At 45.9% G+C, this 20357-nt stretch overlaps 1 protein-coding gene across 2 annotated transcripts in view; it reads left to right on the top strand.

Moving 5' to 3' along the window:
* Nucleotides 1–20357, top strand: part of BLK (BLK proto-oncogene, Src family tyrosine kinase) — a 36961-nt gene that overhangs the window by 5962 nt on the left and 10642 nt on the right. Inside the window, exons 2-7 of one of the 2 annotated variants that reach the window (XM_071447656.1) lie at nt 2821–2923; nt 5263–5311; nt 11503–11596; nt 12618–12716; nt 13740–13843; nt 19859–20008. In XM_071447656.1, coding sequence (XP_071303757.1) covers nt 2821–2923; nt 5263–5311; nt 11503–11596; nt 12618–12716; nt 13740–13843; nt 19859–20008 — 599 coding nt within the window. Of the gene's footprint in view, nt 1–2820; nt 2924–5262; nt 5312–11502; nt 11597–12617; nt 12717–13739; nt 13844–19858; nt 20009–20357 lie in introns of those variants that run through there. The other variant, XM_071447646.1, reaches the window with a different exon arrangement.

Here is a 20357-nt window from a genome sequence, read left to right as displayed (position 1 = left end):
CTCAGCTAGAAATGTACAGATTTTCAGTCTTTGGCCCTGCAGAATTCACAATTGCAAAGCACCTATGGAGCTACTTCAGAATTTATCTCTGTATTTGACCAGAACTGAGAGCTTTTACTCACTCACCCAAAAGTTCCCCATCTTTGGGCTGGATGTGCTGCAGGTGTCCCTGCCAGGGTGAAGACCCATCCAGAAGCTGCCTTCCCTCTTGGAAGATCAGTTGGTCCAGAGGGTCCAATCTCCAACAGTATTTTATACCCTTTTTCAGGCCCCCAAATAATTGCAAACATATATTATTATTATTATTATTATTAATAATAATAATAATAATAATAATAATAATAATAATAATAATAATAATTTGTTATGTATTCCATTAATTTTGTGAGCACTTGGTGTTCCTATGATTGGACAAATCACATTGCCTGACACAGAGCGGAAGGGGAGAGGGAGGATGTGTGTGGGAGGATATATTTGATGGCCAAAATATCTTTCGTTGCCATCACACATTGAGAGCAACTGAAAACCCCAAAAGCAGCATCCATGATCCTGTAGATGGTCTGTCAGTCCTCCCATAAGATCATCATTGTGACACAACTGGCAGTCAAAGCGAATTGCTGACTCGTGCTGCATCTCACATTCCCTAAATCTGCCAAAAAATATATGGCAGTTGCATGAATTATCTCTCATTTGGGAGCAGAGTATATCAGAGACCCCAGGATTTTCCAGGGAGACCATAACAAGGACAACAAATCAATGCCAAATATGTAGGTGGATTTTCTGTCTTTCACAGTTGGTAATGAGTGGTAGCTGAAACTTATCCATCGTCCAGCCTTGACTTTAAATGATACTTTGCTCTTTCCTGATGCTGGAAGAAAAAAAAATGGAAAAAAAAAGAAAATTCCAGCCACTCTCGTGGCAGAAAACCCCCATGATCCAGAATCTGAAATCCTGGCACAAAGTTGAGAGTGGAAAAGCAGGAAAAGTTCCCCTAATAAATCATGTGCCATTGCACCACCAGATCTGCTAAGCAGAGCAAAGCTCTGGGTACAACCTGGAGGCTGCCAAATGAAAATAAAATTGCTGCAGGAACTGCTCTGGTTGATTTAATAGGTGAAACTCTCCCTCCAACTGTGCTGTCAGTGCCTGGAGCGGAGCTGAGGCCTGGGGACAGATGGATGGGCCATCTGTAAACCCAGGTCAAAGGAAATCTCAGAGATGAAAACTTTTGGATGGAGGGGGGAAGTGTTTATCAGGCTATCCTGAAATATTTCACCAATTCCTTCTATTTTGCACACCTTATCAGTAATAATAAAAAACAAAGCAGAAGGGAGAAGACATTTAAAAATTAAAATATTGTGGTGGTTCCATTAGAAACCTCATTTTAGAGTCCCAGATTTTGAAATATTAGATCTGTGCTAGAAAGCAAAAGAAAAAAGTTGCTTTTACTGGACTATTTTTCCCTGTGAGTCTGGCTGACTGGGAGCTTTTCTGAACACACTGGTTGGAATCTGACTATCAAAAAACAGTGCCAGACTGACATTTGGGGGTGTCCCTGGACCTGTGGTCCCTGATCTTGCATGATCACTGCAGATCTTGAGATATTTTGGCAGAAATAGGAGTCACTGTGTCTCTGCACAGCTAAGAGTATTCAGGGTTTAATTTTTGGGGGGTTTTGGGCATGTAGCCCACACCTTCCAAAGCCTTTGGTTCAAAGCAGGAGTGGGGCAGACTTTGGCACTGGATGTTGTACTTCAGCAATGCTGGCTTCATCTGCTCCTTCATTTTTGAGGCTCCAAGAAGAGTTTGGCCATTTTGGCTACCCAGACCCATTATTATCCTTGAATTCCAGACTGGAGCTGAAATTACATTTCTAGGATGAAAGTCAAACAGTCCTCAAGCCCATGTTTGGAAACCTTAATGCAGACCAGATGATGATCCATGGAAAGGGTTTGATTCATTTGTGTCTAATGATCCTTGGGGTGTCCAGGAGGTCTGAGACATCCGTAGGGTGTAGGGAAACCTAATCCATGATTTCTGGAAGAGCCACACCTTGTGAGGACCCAGAGCACATCAAAAAGTACCAGAGTGCTGCAGATGGATGAGACGAGCCCTCAGCTTGTCTTTACAGGCAGGATGGATGCAAGCTGCACCACATTCCTTGAACTTCTTGCACTATTCCAAAGGGCCAGAGAGGTCCTGTGGCTTCCTGGACAGCCCAAGTGTGAGCCTGAGCTGCTGAAACGTGAGGAGCAGCGGGCCTGGTTCCGTGCATGGCGCGGCCACATCCGCGCGCTGGCCCTGCTGCGTGGGAGGGACAGGAGCTGCAGAAAGCCCTGAGCTTCCTGAGGTGACTCCTTCTCAGGCCAGGGACCCTGTGACTCTCCTGAGGCCCTGGTGCAGCTGAACAGCTCAGCACAGGGCTGTTGATAAATCCATCTTCATCCCTCTGGCATCACCCAGCTCTGGGTGTTCGATATCAGATGGAAATCTCTGAGTTGGAGAGGGGACATGTCCGAAGCAGTCACTTGAGCCTCTTTTTCTTGTGTTTCTGGTGACTTGTAGTGTCTGTTTGAACCTCTTATGCAAAGTGTGAAACACCAGAGTCATGTGGGAACAGAAACCATGGGGTGCACAAGGTCCAAGGCAGCAGAGGGCTGTAGACAGGATGGTTTTCGACTCCTCTCTTCACTGTCCCATCGTCCTGCATTCTGATCCTCTCCAGCTTGTTCTAAATGAATGGAAAGACTTTGTGCCTCAGTGCCTGCACCTTTCCCCAAAAGCTGTCTCATTAAAGACAATTTCTGCTCTTCCTTCCAGAATGGGGTTGTTTGGCAGCAAAAATCAGCTGATGCCCAATGAGAAACACACTTCTGGAGGCAACCCAAAAACCAAGGGCAAACCTCCTCCTGCCCCACCCAAGGTAAGCCTGCAGTTTTGTGTCCTTTTGGGATCCCTCCACAGCTCAGTTGGTATCTGGGGTGATGCAGGCAATATTTAGAATCATATAATCACAGAATTATTTGTGTTGGAAAGAACCTGAAAGCCCATCCAGTTCCACCCCCTAAAATGGGCAGGGTCACCTTCCTTTATCCCAGGTTGCTCCAAGCCCTGTCCAACCTGGCCTTGGACATTTCCAGGGATCCAGGGGCAGCCACAGCTTCTCTGGGAAACCTGGTCCTCCCAGCTGATCCCTTTTGGAGAGGGGTGGGAAGGGCTCCGAGGAACCTCTGTATATTTCAAACCCCTAAAATAGTGTGTATTGAAATATCTTCTCATCAGCACTTTGAAACCCAAGCTGATATTGCTGACTTGCAAGATGGGTCAGATTCAGGCTAAGATTCAGAGCTGCAAACCACAGTGGAAACTTCACCACTGTGAGTCCTCAGCGGGTTCAGTGAAGAGGGTCTGCAGCCAGTCTGTGTTGGGCTGAGCTGAAAATCAGAAATCCTGGGCACCTGCTGCTCCCTTTGCATTCCCTCAGCCTCTGCTGGCATGGACACAGAACAGGAAGGAACTGGGGAAGGATTTAGGAGACCTCAAATGACAAACTTGTTTAAACTTTGTAAGTCACTTCACCTCTACTGCTGTCCAAAGGAGGTGAAGTTGTTTTGTCTTTCCTTGCCCCTGCCAGCACTGCGGCCAGCACAAGAAAAACTCGAGGTGCAGCTCTCATGTGAAGACCATCTTGAGCCCTGGGAGAGGGGAGGAATTGCAAATCATTGCTTTTTATGACAGCTGGAGATGTTTTTCACTCCTTTACTTTCATTTCTGAGTTCTCCCACGGCTATTCAGTCCGGTTTTCATGACAGCAGATGTCAGATTGACCAAGAAGATGTTATTTTCCTAAATTTCATCCTCTCCAGCTCACTGGAGAGGAGCCACTATCAGTATAAATACAGTATCACTGGCCACCTTCTGCCATTCATTATTTTGTGCCACAGGCACTCAGCTCTCACATGTCAGGGGAAATCCAAATTTCTTCCACTTAAATGAGAAATGGCAGCAGATGAGCAGCTCTCCCACCCCACACTGCTGCTGAGCTGGGGTGAAAGGATGGTGCAGGCAGAAAACAAGAGGTGCTTTTAGTTCTGTTGTCTGTATTTCACCACTTTTGCACATGTATAAAAATACCCAGTGTGGTCAAACACCCACCATGGGAGCTGTGAGGTGGGTGAAGGCCAGTTTCAAACTGTTATCCCCCAAAACAAGGTGGTTCCATCCCAGCTCGCTTGGAATGATCTATGGACAATTTGCCGGTTCCAGCAGCAGGGCCAAACCAAACCAGGAGCAAAGTAAACATTTTAAAATTGTGCCCAGATGAGCTGCAGCAACTTGTTGCTATTTAATTTCACAGTCTGCAATTTCCTCCTGAGGGACAGTGGAGGGGCAGCTGCAATCTCTGCTCCCTGTGACCAGTGACAGGACCCAAGGGAACAGCTGGAGCTGTGTCAGAGGAGATTTAGTCCCAGTTGGGATTTGGGACTAATTCCCAAATTGGGAATTTTTCCCAGTTTGGATATTGGGAAAAGGTTCTTCCCCAGAGGGTGTTGGGCACTGAGCAGGGTCCCCAGGGTATCTCCTCAGGCTGCTAGAGCTCCAGGAGCATTTGGACAATGTTCCAAGGCACAGGGTGGGATTTTTGGGATCTCTCTGCAGGGCCCAGAGCTGGATCAATGATCCTTGTGGGCCCCTTCCATCTCAGGAATCATGGAATCATTGGATCATAGAATATCCTGAGTGGATCTCCACAAGGACCATTGAATATTCTATGATTTCTACAGTTGTCTGATTAATTAGCTGTTGCAGCCACTGCCTCTGTTTTTTTTAATGTAATCTTGAGCAAAGGATATACACCCATGATCCTTGGGACAATTATGGCAGACAGTGTCTCTGGTTTTCTGCTTCAAACAACTCTGCAATTGCCATTTCTCAATTGGACCATTCATCTCTCACCCCTCATTGATCCTAAATCTGGCATCAGTGGACAGGGGTTGGATGGAGCAGGCTCCAAATGAGGGGGCAGCAGATTTCTGCTTTAACTCAGAGGGAAGCCAAGGCTTATTGCAGCTTTTCTGTGAAGACAGCTGCGAACACCTCACGGCAAAAATGTGCTAAAGCCATCACAGCTGTGCAGCCAGGCACAGGGGCTGCAGTGGTCTCTGGACCAGACTCCCACTCGTCTGTGAAGCTGAAATCAGTTCTTCCTGAAACACAGCAAAGTGATAAATATCTCCTTTTTCCTTTCTATTTCTATCACAGGGGAGACAAGTTATCAACAGCCCTCATCTGAACCAAGCCTCTGCACAAGGTAAGGCTCTGTTTTCTTTGCCTCCCCATGGGGTTTTGCAGGGTGGTGGTCCCCAAATGTCAGGGTTTGAGGACGAGCCATCACATCGCATCACAGGCGTGTGGTTTCTGTATTTGCAGCCGTGCCAGGCAGGGAGTTTATCAGAGTGGTTCAGAAAACTCAGTTTACATCACCAAGTCCTTGCAGCTGCCAATTCTCCCCTTGCTCATCAAAGAAATCCAGAGGGAAAAGCACTCCCTCTCCTTTGGAAGCCAGGTGATCTTTAAGGTCTCTTCCAATCCTGTGATTCCATGATTGCTGGAGCAAAGGGAGATCTGAGCCTGGAGCTGTGTGAGATTTCTCTGCCCTGTCTGCAGTGTGACAAGTCATGGATGCTTTATCCAGCCAGCTGAAAATTTCAGAGGAAATAGCAGGCATCAGAGAGCCCAGAGAGGCTACAAAGAGAAGAAGAAGAAAGGGAGGAGAATAAAATAAGGGTACACAGAGCCCCTGCCTGGAGATGGGCTGTTGGCTTCATCCACCTCTGCAATTATCTGTGGGTCACAGATGGTGTTTGGAGATTATTGCCTTTTATCAGGGAGCCCTCAGCTCCCTCTGCCCAGCCTCCAGCACCAGCTCATGTGAGTTTTTGTCAAAGAAATTCTGCAGATTAAGGACAGAGGGAGAGATAATTAGAAGAGGGGGGTTAGAAGAGGGGGTGAAATAGAGGAAGCTTGGAAGAGGGCAGTTAGCAAAACATGAAAGTTCTACATGTGGATGAAAGGGTAGGATTAGGGGAGATGGTGTGAGGGAAGAGAAAAGGGGGATGGTGGATAAATGGGATGGGTGGAATGACAGTGTTAGGTCTTCTTAGGTCTTATGGATGGTGATGGAGGGTCCCTACCGTGGGCCAAGCACAGGAACTCCTGCAACATCAAAATGTCCTTCAAGTTTGGCTTTTGTTATGGAGATCAAATTTGTGGGAGGTGAATATCTTCAACAACGTGATCTGGGGTGTGTTTTCATGGAAATGCCATTTTTCCAGAAACTGTTTTCTTTTGCAGAATTGTTTTCATGGCACGTTTCCAAGTGGCCATGCTCTCCCACCTCCCCAGCTGAGCAGGGACCGACAGTTTGTCACAGAATTTTTATCACAGAGTTTTTTTCACAGGGTTTTTATCACAGGATTTTTATCACAAGGTTTTTTCCACTCTGGTCAGAGTCAGAGCAGAAATTGTGATCAAGGAGGCGGATTTTACTTCTCCTTCATGCCCAAAGGCAGAAGTTGAAAGATGCTAAAAAATGGATTAAGTACAATATTAGCCATTTTCAGCTCTCAAAACTAATTTTGTTCATTAGATTCAGTTCCAGTTCTGGAAGAATATTCACACTGACAGTCTGGAAAACTTCCTATTTTTCTCTGCCAGTGTCTGAGTTTCCTGAAATGATGGTACATCTGACTGTGCCCTGTATGGCAAAACAGGCTGATAAGAACCAAGCAAGATATTTGAGATACCAGAGATCTTCTCCTAAGTGACAGCAATTCAAGTAAATTGAAAGAGAAAGCACAAAATCCAGGCTCACATCATATAAAAAAATTAAATTCAGAGACATGAATTAAATCCTGTGGGAGCACTTTAAATTCAATCAGGGAAAATTATTGGCTATGGAAGTGTAGCACATGATGTAAAATCAACCCTTTCTTTTCCTGTTTTTTTTTTAATTTTTGTGAGTTTTTTGGTTTTGCTCTCCTTGAGTTTTGAATGATTTTTCGTTGTTTTTTTTCCTGATCTGAGTTGTTGAAATTGTCTCACACTTTCCAGCTTTCACACCTCTGTCTCAGAAATAATTTCTTTATTTATTTTTAACAAAAACCTAATTCCTCCTGACATTATTTATCCTCATGGAAATAACACAAAGGCAGGCAAGGGGTGCAGATCTCTGGATTCAGTGTGGTGCACGTGGCATCACCAATCCTTTTTTCACTTTGGGTGATTTTCCCATGGTGTGAGTCTCCCATTCATTTTAACACCATTCCCTGAGCAATCACAAAGTTTTTAAGGCTGGTTTTAAGTCTCTGTGGAGTCAAAATTTTAATTCTGAGCCCCCAAAGCCCCAAACACTGCAAAGTCCTGGCCCCTGGTGGGCCCCAAATCTAAGAATCCCATGGTAGGGCTGCTGTCTGCTTGCATTGGATGGATAAGACATAAAAAATAGGTAGAATAACCCGTGCCCTTGCCCTGCCAGCTGCTCACAGCTGGATTTAAATCCCACTGATGGAAAGGGCTGGTGGGTTTGGGTGCTTGTCCTCAGGCATTTTAATAACCTGCAATATCCCGAGGAGTCGAAGTCCCTGCAAGGTCATTTCTTCTGGTGAGGAACCACCACTTCTTCCACCTCTTCACTTGCTTCTTGCTGACCAAAATATGAACAGGACTGAGTTTCAGGGTGTGGAAGTTTAGCATGGTCTGGAACTCGAGGTCTTCTGTGGCGTCTCAAAGTTAAAGCCGAAATTCTTGGTTGTTTTTGTTGTTGTTACTTGAATGTGGATTTGAGTTTGAAAGGAATGCTGTCAGAAACGTGAGTTTGAGCTGAAGTGGGAGAAGGAAGGGTTGTTTCTACTGGAAAAAAAGGGCTGAATTTTCTGTGAGAAATTAAAAAACTTCTAACCAAAAATGTTTGCATTGATGTGGAGCATGTCTGAGGAGAGAAGGCTGAGGGAGCTGGGGGACTCAGCCGGGAGAAAAGGAGGCTCATGGGGACCTTCTGGCTCTGCACAACTCCCTGAAAACAAATTGTAGCCAGGTAGGGGTTGGGCTCTTCTTCCAGGTAAAAAAATGAAAGGACAAGAGGAGATGGCTTAAAGTTGCACCAGGTGAGGGTTAAATTGGATACTAGGAAAGAAATTTTCACAAAAAGTGTTACCAATCTTCAGATCAGGCTGCCCAGGCAATGGAATCACCATCCCTGGAGGGATTTAAAAGCCACAGGAATGTGGCACTTGGGGACATGGTTTAGGGGTTGCCTTGGCAGTGCTGCATTAAATGGTTGAACTGGATGACTTTAGAGATCTTTTCCCAGTTTAGGATTCAGTGATTCCAATCAGCCCATGCCAGGCTGAAACAGAAAGCTGAGCTCATTTCCAGTAGCAGTAAGCCATAACTCAGTGTACCCAGCTGGCCAACATGTCCTGCAAGTTGTCACTCACACCCTGACCATCCCAAAATGGCCCCAAACCAATGGATGATCCTATGGGACACCCTGGCACAGTCTGAGCCCTGCTTTGTGGCCATGAGGTGGTTGCAAAGACTTTCCATTCAGGACAAGCCAGCAGTGGGAGGACGGGTTGAATCATTCCTATTGAGCCACCAAACTGGCACTGAGCCTCTGCAAACCCTGCTGGTATCAGAGTTTGCTGACAGCAGCTCTGAGCCAGGATGTGTTTGGCTCCCAATCAAAGTCCTGGGGCTGGCAGCTTTATCTGAGAGCTCCTCACAGCCCCAACGAGCCTTTCATGGCCTGAGTGGATCAAACTGGTCCAAGGCAGTGTAATCCACGTGTTTCTCATGGGGTGATGGACTCAGGGACAGGAAGAGCCCCTTTCATCATGAGATGGCAACTCCTGCTAGCTCGGGCAGAGAGAGCTTTTCTTCTGGCTCATTTCAGTGTGCCTCTTGTGGGATAAGAGGTGATAAAGTATTTTTTCAGCATACAAACCCTTTTTGTCCTTGCTGTATTCTCTCTTTAATTTCACTTATTTTCACTTATGTCAGTCGCTTGGAGATCAAAACTCCATTTTCATTTTCTGGAGTACACAGCCACTCTGGGCTTGGATATATTTACACACTTGCTCCTATTTTTCTGAGCACAAGTGTGATCGTTGCATTATTTCCCTTTCAAGAGGACCAGGAGGGTGTGTGTGTGTGTGGATGGCAGGCTGGTTGTGGACACCTCATGCCCCAAACCCTTTCATGTCTGAGCAGATGTGTGATAACAACTTTCTCAAGGAGGCAGACAGAGTTTGGGTGCATTGCTAATTCGAGCTGCCTCAAGGGGAAGCCCCCAACCGTGCCAGCTATTTTCAGACTTCAAAGCATTCTCCCTCCTGACTGATCATCCTTTTCCCATCCTGGGAGAGAGGCTCTGCTGGAACCTCTCATGGATCTCCGATTTCCTTCTCAAAAGCCTGAAGGGAGCTGCTCAGGGCTCTGCTTTCCAAAGCTGCCTTTCCTCCCACGCTGACCCTTTCTCCTCCCTAACAAATTGCCATCGGAGCAGCAGCCAGCCTTGCACAGACACAAACCCCAAGTCACCCCAGAGACACGGTTATCTTGCAGTGACAAAGGGCCAGTCTGGCTCTCTTGCTGGTGGCATTATTTGAAAAGGTCACCCAAAGACAGTGGCTTGACAGGCTGTTTTGAAAAATGCTAATAATAGGCTGTCCATCGGTCTCAGCGCATTAATTAGGCTGAGCACAAGCTGAAGCCTTCCTGCAGCACAGTTAAAATTCTCTTTTTCTTTTTCTTTTTCTTTTTCTTTTTCTTTTTCTTTTTCTTTTTCTTTTTCTTTAAAATTTTCTTAAAATTTTTCTTTAAATTTTTCTTTTTCTTTCCTTTTTCTTTTTATTTAATTTTTTCTTTTTATTTAAATTTTTATTTAAATTTTTATTTAAATTTTTCTTTTTCTTTAAACTTTTATTTAAACTTTTATTTAAATTTTTATTTAAATTTTTATTTATCTTTACATTTTTCTTTTTCTTTTCCTTTTCCTTTTTCTTTTCCTTTTTATTTTTATTTAATTTTTTCTTTTTATTTAAATGTTTATTTAAATTTTTCTTTTTCTTTTAACTTTTATTTAAATTTTTATTTAAATTTTTATTTATCTTTACATTTTTCTTTTTCTTTTTCTTCTTCTTCTTTTTTCTTTAAGTTTTTCTTCCAATTTTCCTTTAAATTTTTCTTTTTTTTTCTTTTTCTTTAAATTTTTGTTTCTCTTTAAATTTTTATTTTTCTTAATTTTTTTTATTCTGTTTTTGCCCTTCTCCTTCTTCTTCTTCTTCTCCTCCTTTCCCTCCTTCTCCTTTCTTTCTTCTTTTTCACCCTTGCATTTTGGTTTGATTTCTGTGATCCTGCGCATGTGCTGGTTCTTTTTATAAACTTTGATTTGCCCCAGAATAGCTGCTCTTTTCTGCTTCAGCAGCTCCGAGCGTGCAGAGCACAGGGGAAAGGTTGCAGCGCTTCCCCGAGAGCAGCCCCGGCACCTCTGGGGTTTGCAAACCAAGAGATTCAGCTCCAGCACACAAGGATCAGCCTGGGCTGGTCCAGAGCATCCTGGCACGTGGACAGGGCTCATAAAAATGAGAAAGAGAGGGATTTTTTATATGGGCAGAAAGTGACAGCACAAGGGGCAGCATTTTAAACTGGCACAACTCAGGTTTGGGTAAGATGTGAGGAAGGAATTGTTCCTTGTGAGGGTGGGGAGGTCCTGGCACAGGGTGCCCAGAGAAGCTGTGGCTGCCCCTTGGAAGTGTCCAAGGCCAGGTTGGAAAGGGCTTGGAGCAACCTGGGATGGTGGAAGGTGTCCCTGTCCGTGGCAGAGGGTGGCACTGGATGAGCTTTAAGGTCCCTCCCAACCCAAACCATTCTGTGATTCATTCACTGCAAGGAAAAGTGTTCAAGAGGGAGGGATGACAAGATATCAGATGAGCTCAAAGCACAGGCCACAGACCATGAGCCCAAGGAGAGCTAAATCCTAGAAACAGCCTCAACAGAAACTGCAATGACTTTATGCTTTTTTCAATTGAAGAACCCCACATCATTTTCAGTCAAATTCCACAGCCGCCATGAGAAATGTTGCAGTTTTCATTTACCACTGTGTAAAACTCAGGCTGAACTCTGACAGGTTATTTATAACCCTTCTAATTCCACACAACCCCCTTTTTTTTGTTGACACTCTGAGTTTTGTGGACTGGGGGGGTGGTTCTGTAGTGTTTTAAAAATACATACACAGGAAATGCTTTGTTGAATCAGTGTTAATCCCTGAGCAGAGGTTGTGTTGATCAGGAAAGCTGGGTTGGTGGAAAGGTTGGATTTGGGGGTGGGAGGATGACAGAGCCCCATGTTTAGGGGCTGAAATGCCCCACCATACACCCAGGTGTGCATCAAGCCACTCAAGGAACAGTCTGGATGCAAAGGAGTTAATTCTTCTTTCAGATCACTTGTTTGTGGTTGCACTGTACGATTTTCCTGCCTCAAGTGACCGTGACCTGGAACTGGTCAAAGGGGAGAAACTCCAGGTCCTCTCCAAGTAAGTGACCCAGGAGGAAGTTCAAAGATGAGCACAGGGAGGCTGGGAAAGGGGAAACCTTGGGGTCAGCCACCACTTTGCAGCTGACCAGAGCTGATCCTGTGCCTTGGCTGTGCTCCAGAGCGTGGATGTGGGTACCCTCTTCTCTCTGCAGGGTGACATTTCCGTGGGTCACAGAAATGTCTGGGGCTGGGGACTGTCCCTGCCTGGGTGGTACTGGCACCCTCTTTGCTGTCAGTGCCTGTGGGTGCAGAAGTAGCATAAATAACAACAACAACAAAAAAACAAAACAAAAAAAACCAAAACAAAACAAAAAAAACCCCAAAAAAACCAGCTCCTGTCCTGTGTTTGTGCTGATTCTGCTTCTGCAAAGGATGTGGGTTGGGTGTAGTCAGAGGAAAGGACAGAACTGAGCCAGACATTTGTGAGGTTTCATTTCAACTTCTCAAAGTCACTACAGAAGAGGCCCAGTCCATAACAGGGCAGAGGTGAGCTTGGGGCCCCCAGGCCTTGGAGGGCTGCTCCATCCTTGACTGCTGGAGGTTTGAGGTGGCCCCCAGAGGTGACATTTCTCACCCACATGCCAGGGGCTGGGACCTGTGGGACAAGGAAGTGGAGAACCCCCTGCATGGGGATGACTTTGGGTCATGGCTGGTGGCTCAGTCAGCAGTGGGACAGCAAGGTGGGGTGTCTGGAACACAAAGGAAGGAGCAGAAAGGACCCCAATGCATTGTTCAGGAGACAAAATAAACCCCGTGACCACTCGAGGTGTGTGGCAAAGATTTGGGTCTGTGGTTGCTCCACATTCATGGAAAGAGATTGTCACCTCCACAAGTCCCTGAAACACCAACAGCCACCAACCTGGTTTTGGTGCTTGGGAACCCAGAGGGAACTGCAGAGGGGATTATGGAGTCCTGGTCCATCTGCAGTGCTCAAACGCCACAATCCACATCCCCACAGCCTCAGCTTGTCACAAAACCTCCTCTGGGCACTCACACCTTCTCCTCTGCTCCCTTTGCAGAGAGGGGGACTGGTGGCTGGCAAAGTCCCTCAGCACTGGGAGGAAAGGATACATCCCCAGCAACTTCGTGGCACAAGTGGACAGTTTGGAAGAGGAAAAGTAAGTGGGAAAGCTTTTGAGAGGTCAGCATGGATGCTGCACCCTGGATCTCAACGAGCTCCAGGAGGAGCTTTATTGATGGCAGGAAGATGTCACTGCTGGACTGGATGGCAGGAGGTCTTTCCTCATGCCAAACAATGCTGCCCAAAAGCTCAGGACAAGTTTTTGATCATCATATTGGTGTGGAAAGGGAGGATGAGGTTGTTTTGGGGAAAGTGGGCAAAGGTTCCTGTCCCATTGATTGCGCCCACTGTGGAAAACAAGGATTTGGGGAGAAAGGTTATGGTGGCAGTGCCAGGGACCATCTTCTGGTCCCACTGGGCCAGTCCACCCACACAAATGGCTTCAAACCTCTTCACCTTCCACGAGAATATCCATAAGTAAACTGGGAATCTCTGGATGGCGTGCACTGATCCAGGTCTTGGATCTGCCAGGGGCCACACCAACAATTGAACAAGACAGAAAACTGGGTGCCAGCACCCAGACCCACAGAGCTGTTTTTCACATGAGCCCAGATGCAGCCTCCCTGAAAGCAAAATTGAATGAAAGACTGGAGTCCAAAGAGTTTATTTTGCTATAATACAAACAGGAGGAGATTTTTTTTCCATGAGTTATCCTCCTCTATGGCATTCAGCTCTAAATGATCAGTCCTGCCTTCAATCTCTTCTTGGAGGGACCCAACCATCACTGAGTTCAGCAAATATTTAGCAGGGCACAGAAATGTGGCTGAGACATAAAGGCTCTTTGTGTGGGATACTGCACATCCCATCTAGTCCCCACACTATCCGAATTTCCAGGCTGTGAAACAAGTCCAAAGTGATCCAAATCTGGTGTTAATCTACCCAAAACAGTCTATTATTGCCACTTTCCAGTAGATAAAAAGCTACTTGCTAATAAAAACAACCCTCAGTTTCACAGTGTAATGATTAATTAAAAAAAAAAAAAAGAACTAACTGGGAAGAATTCCATTTTTTGTAGAGTTTTTCCTTTTCAAGCCATGCTTTTGCCTTTTCTGTCTCCCAGGTGGTATTTTAGAACTCTGAGCAGAAAAGATGCTGAACGGCTGCTGCTGTCTTCTGGGAACAAAGTTGGCTCTTTCCTTGTCAGGGAAAGTGAAACCACCAAAGGTGAGATCCATGGAGAACAGGTAATTCCTCATTGTTGCCCAGGCTTGGAAAACCTTCAGCAGGGCTCTAGGAGTGAGCTGGGGGTTTGGAGGGCAAAGATTTGCTCATGATCTACTCATTTGTGCAGTTCTGGATGTGGTAAGAGTGGCTCTTCCACCAGAGTTCATGGCAGAGACACAGGAACACAAATAAGCAAGCGGATTTTCTAAAATAGTTTAGGGGGTTTTCTTTTCCTTTTCTTCCCAAGGAAATGTCTCTCTCTCTTTTTTTTTTTTTTTTTTTTTTTTTTAAGATATTTCTACACACTCTTTAAGGAATATTGCTCCTGTTTGCAACAGAAACTTGCACAGTTTGGAAAAAAGCCATTTTCCTAGGGAAAACATGTTTTTCCTGATAGTTTGATAGGGGAACTCATACAAACCAGAACTTTTGGAAGGAGAGTGACTGGAGCAGGATAGATGGATTTCATCCACTTTCCTTTCATATGAACACATCTGATTTTTGAAGAAATTATTCAGTGAGGATGGAAAGGCCAGAGAATGCTCCAACTCCTCTTGGGCAGTGGATATAGTTATTAATATATATATAAAATATATATATATTAATTATAATTATATATAATTATATATATTATATATTAATTATAATTATATTATATATATATATATATATATATATATATATATATATATATGTATATAAATAATAAAAACCCCATGCAATTTCAATTTCTTTATTCCATGCTATTAATTGATAGAGTCTGGAAGTTAGTTTAGGTTTTCCCATGGGAATTCCTTATTGTTTCTTTCCTACTTTTTTCTCCTTGCTTCCTCTGGGCCATCATGTGTGTTTACAGCATGGAGATGCTCATGGTTCTGCTCTGAACCAGATCCATGGAGTAGTTCAGGAAAGTGCTTCAGTCTTGCTGTCATTTGGTTCCTTTCCTTCCAAATGGATGCAGGAGTCTTTCCTTGACACGTGGGAAAAGGTGCTTTGTGTCTTCCCAATAGAATCAAGGAATTGTTTAGGTTGGAAAGCCTCTAAGGTTGTGGTGTCCAACTGTGACATGATCAGTAGAGAGTTGGAGCATCCATCTGAAATCATATGGAACCTTCTTTCCCTTGACTTGTTTCCCAAACACTTCCAAAGTCCCAGGCCAAACAGTAAGAGAGGGAACAGTCTGGTTCCTCCATCCTACAAATGACTCTTGCCTACTGCAACATCTCCTACCTCCTTCCTTGCCTCTTTTTTTCTCGTATTCGCAAGGGAGATCTCCAAGCCAGCACCTGTTCCTTCCACCATGGAGATGCTCCTTCCACCATTGCCAGAAAATCAAACAGTGCCAGGGTCTGGATGCAGCAGCTGGAATCTCATCCTCCTGTGGCTGTCTCCCTCAGCCCCCAGACAGTGGGGCTGTGTCAGACTGTAACATCCTACTCTGAATTTCCCCCTCTGCCCCATGCCTGGACTCACCTCCACACATCCCTGCTGAGCTGATGCTAAGCAGGAGGGCTGCTATCCATAAGGATTTGCAGCTTCCAGAATTTTTAGGGAACATTCAGCTCAGGAAACATTTCAGATACTTGTTTCTAAGCATTTCACTTTATAAGTCACTTTTTCTGCTGTATATCAGTTTCCCTCCTACTTTTGTGGTGCTTTTGCAGTGATCAGGCTTGGACTTAGAACCACGTGCTGCTCTTCTGTTTATCCCATTCCCATTCTCCCTTTGTTTGTTGGGATATTTGGGGTGTTCATTGCACCCAGGAAGGGCAGGGAGCACCACAAAGCAGACACTCATGTGCTGTGTCTGAAGCTCTGTCCACACATGATCCTGGTCTTTGTGGCATCTCTAGGTGCCACACATGCATGGGATCAGACCTTTCCCTACACTTGTTCAGGACAATTGTCCCCAACTTCTGCAATTATCTGGAGTGTGGGTGGGTCTTAGTCTCACACGGGGCTCGAGCAGAGGTGCTGGAGTCCTGAAATCCAAGGAGAAATCACCAGATCCTCAGTTCCCCGTCTCTGCTGTCAGAAGAAGAATGAGGTGTGGGATATCCTGCATTAGCAGATGTGGGTTCCACTCCATGAAAGCCCCATGTGAGTCCTGAATGCTCAGATGTGTCTCTGCCCTGTGACTTTTCTGATATTTAGGATAAAATACGGGTGTTATTCCTTCGAACACCTCATCCTCTGAATCATCCAGCTGCTGCCTGAGCACTCTGGGCTTTGGGCTGCCTGAATGGCCACGTTTGATCCATCTTAGCCACAGCTTCCTCCACCCTAAAGAGGAAGGGAAAAGACAAAGCCAGGCATCTCCAAATGTGCCATGAGGCTGAATTCCCTGATGTGAAGCACCCTGTGGCTCACCAAGAGATGTGCAGAGCAATGCTATGGAATTAACCCTGCCCTTAGAGCCCCACTGTTTTTTCCTGGTTTTCCATCCCCATGACGGGTGTTTTCATTCACTTGGCACATCACCAGCAAAATTTGACCATCAGGGACAAATTTTAGTCACTGGGCTGAGCTAAATCCCATTAATGACTTAAACTGGGAAGTGGTTGCCTCATACTGGGATGTCTCAGGCACAGTGGGATGGGTTCTGCACCCTGACTTGGAGCAGCACCTGCTCCAAGGATGGGCACCTATTCCCAGCCCATCTTGAGAAGAGTCTCATTTTCCTCACGGTTTGAGATGCAGAAATTCTGCAAATCTTCAGAGCCAATATTTCTCAGAGTCCCCAAAAGGCACATTCAGCATCCTGGGAAGACGGGGACAGTGTGGGAAGCACCAAAATCATCGAGAGAGCACTGTCCTTGCTGAAGCTGCTGCAAATAAACAAAGTCCCCCTGAAGTACCAATCATTCCAAAAGCTGCAGGAGCACATTTGCCCAGCTGTGCTGAGCCACGGGCTCCTGGCTACCAGCAGCATTCCTGCATCTCTGCTGCCAGCAGGAGGGACCTCACTGAGCTCAGCCTCTGCATCCAGCTCAGCTCCTGCCCTTCCCTTGGGAAGGATTTTAGGGGCTGGTGAGAGCTGTAGGAGCAGGAAATGGACTAAACACATGTCCCCAGGTACCACATCTACATGGCTTTCAAACCCTTCCAGGGATGGGGGCTCCATCACTGCCCTGAAGCTGTGCCAGGACTGGCCAAATTTTTGATGAGGAAATTGTTCCATAAATTTTGTACTCTGGACCCTTTACCAGTCCAGGTGTGTGCCAGGATGCAGAACAGGTGAATGTCCCTTGAGGCTGAGGAGCAAGAACTCCTTTTGGCTATCCTGGATATCATCAGAGGGAATTAGCAGCCAATGATTTTTATTTTCTGCTGTCACTGGGAGCAGGGACCAGGTTGGATGGGGCTTGGAGCAATCTGGTTTAGTGGAAGGTGTCTCTGTCCATGAAACAAGATGAGTTCTAAGGACCCTCCCAACCCAAACCATTCTGTGATTCTGTGAAGGAAGAATTGAATCTTTCCCTTCAGTGCCCTTGCCTCTGCACTGCAGCTCCCAAGGGAGGAGGACAGGGAAGCTCCACCACGCTCCCTGCAGCAAATTAAACTGTGGCTGGGGCTGAGATGCAGTCATTAGCTTAATGACAGGGTAAGAATTAACTCTGGCAGCTGAGATTGGCCCTGACTCTGTTTGAGAAATGTAGGAGAGTTTAAAGGGTTGGTGGGGCCTGGAAAGGAGATCCTGTGGGAGAAGAGTGTTTTGGGTGCAACCACTGGCAAACAGGGCAGGTCTCCATTCCCTGCTGACTCTCAGCCCCCAGACACCCCCTTGCAGAGGTGTTTGTCATCAATTCCTGGATTTCCTTCTGCAGAATCATTTGGCCTCAGTGCAGCTGCCTTCACACCAAGTTTGGCTCCTTCCTTGAGCAGTCCTCACCCTGTAAAAATCCCACACAAACCCTAAGCTGTGTCCCAGGCACACCAAACACCCTCCTGGTGCCACATGAGCCCAACTCTCCTGGGCTGCAGCCTGGCCTGGGCAGTATTTCAGTCTCTTTGAAATTAAAACAATGTCATCACCCTCAACAGCAATAATGAAAGATAATAACAGTTAATAGCAATAATAGAAATAACAGAAATAATAGAAATAATAGAAATAATGATGATGATGATGATAATAATAATGATAATGATAATGATAATGATAATAATAATAATAATAATAATAATAATAGTGTTGTGTGGTCATCAATGTCATATTCTTCTTCACAGAATCACAGAATCATTTAGGTTAAAAAAGATCTCTTAAGATTATCAGGTCCAGCCTTGGGCCTTGATGATTATTATCATTATTTTGGAGTTTAGGGCCACATAGGTACCACAGAGGAGCCAGCAGAGCCATTTCTTTGCTTTTCCCTCGAGGTTTTATTGCCCCACTGAAGGTGTTTCAGGGCTGTTTCTCAGCTGTTCAGCTGCAGGACTGATCAAATCAAAAAGGCTTGTTAATTTGTCTTCTGCCTGACATTCATGGTGAAGGAAAGAAAACCAGAAGAGCTTCCTCTGCTGGGGAGACCACCACGTTAAATTGAGGTTCTCTGGCTCTGCATTTAAACCACCAGGTTTTTCCATGAATTTTACACCATCAGATCTGGTCTCTGCAGGAAGGGAGTCCCCTCAAAATGATTGCTGGCGCTTGGGAAAACTTCAAACTCTTCCAAACTCTGCTTGTAAAGATTTATGATCGCTCCAACAGAGCAAATATCCACAGAAGTGGGGAGCTTTTGCTGCTTTTTATAAATGCAAATGGGTTTCAGGCACAGTGTAGGGAAAACTGCTGGTGCTGGGATGGAGAAACACCAGGCAGTGAGGATTTTATGTTAATAAATTTTCCCCTCACGTGCAGGATTAGGGTTTCAGAGTTGCTGTTGCTTCTTTTTATGATCCTGCATGAACAGATACACCCTTTTAAACATGTATAGCCTTGCCTTTTCATTAAAAAAACATCAAAAATGGGCAGTTTATCAGACCAGGTGATATATTAGACTTAGAACAGCCCAGCAGGCTTGTAACAACTCACTCCAGAAATACAATCCAGACAAAGGGGGGAAAACACCACTGCTAAGCTGCCTTGAACCACACTGACACAGGCTGGAAGTTCTGCTCTGCAGCAACATCTAGTGATGCTTTTGTGCACTGAAAACCAGCCTTGGTTTAGATTCTCATGGAGGGAATAGCAGGTTGGAGTGGTGGAGGGCTGAGCAGCTCCCTTGAGGCCCAAAAGGGACAAGATTCTAGATGGGAATTCCTGGATCTGGTTTAGCCATGGTCACAAGTTTGTGGCTGAACAAGACAATTCTCCTGAACTCACTTTCTGTTCTCCTCCTCAGCTGAACCACTGACCTTGGCACAAGGTTTAATAATGTTTAATCCAGAGGAAGAAGGCTTTAAATGGCTTTAAGTTAAAAGAGGGCAGGTTTAGATTGGATGTTGGGAAGAAATTCTTCACTGTGGGGGTGGTGAGGCCTTGGCACAGGGTGCCCAGAGAAGCTGTGGCTGCCTCTGGATCCCTGGAAGTGTCCAAGGCCAGGCTGGACAGGGCTTGGAGCAACCTGGGTTGGTGGAAGGTGTCCCTGCTCATGGATGGGCAGGGCTGGATGAAATTTAAGTTCCTTTCCAACCCAAACCATTCTGATTTCATGATGCTGAGGTTGGCAGAGCTCAGACGGGAACATGGAGCTGTGGAAAAACCATCCTGACCTGGGGAACATCTGACTGCTCTGCCTGCAGAGGTGCTGCTGGTCCCCACAGGGCTTCCAAGGGGCTGTTGGCCACAGCACAGGCAGGGGTGTTACTCCTGGAAACCTCACTGGATCAATTAAGCTTTGATGAACTTTTATCCTGTCCCCTTGCCTTGGAGAGAGGGAAGCTGTAAATTCTGGGGGATTTGCCCTGGAAAGGCACCAGCCAGGGCTGGTTTGGAGCTGTTGATGGAAAGAGGAGGGAGCTGGTCCCTGGCTGGGGTGCAATTTGTCCTCACAGCTCCTTCTGCTCCTTCTCCAGATGCCTATTCCCTGTCTGTGAGGGACAACACCTCTGCTCACGGGGACATCATCAAACACTACAGGATCCGCTCCCTGGATGGAGGGGGGTACTACATCTCCCCCAGGATGACTTTCTCCAGCCTGCCAGAGCTCATCCATCATTACAGCCGTGAGTTGTCTGCCTTCCCTCGTGGGTTTGTGCCCTGGAAGAGGGTGGGGACAGAGGGAGGATAGGTTTGGGGGACACCACAGCTGCTCACAGGGCGGGTGTGATCCTACAACCAGCACCCATGCCCTGGTTTCCATCTTAGGGAATTGCAAGGGTGAGCTCTGCCCCCAGCCCTAAAGTCAGGGAGTGTCTCCCATCAGGAAAGGAAGGAGGTGAATGTTGCCAGGATATGCAGGAGGGGTGCATGGGAAGCAAGGTTTGGAATAACTGGGCAGAATAATTTGTTCCTCTATGGCTCCCTTTGAGCTTTCCTCTTTGATTGGGGCCATTCTGGGTGCCTTGACCCCTG

This window comes from Agelaius tricolor, unplaced genomic scaffold (genome assembly GCF_023055355.1).
Source record: "Agelaius tricolor isolate 1412-34295 unplaced genomic scaffold, bAgeTri1.0.p SCAF_1, whole genome shotgun sequence".
Taxonomy (NCBI): domain Eukaryota; kingdom Metazoa; phylum Chordata; class Aves; order Passeriformes; family Icteridae; genus Agelaius; species Agelaius tricolor.
Note: the sequence above shows the minus strand (reverse complement) of the source record. Positions and strands in the feature narration are given on the sequence as shown.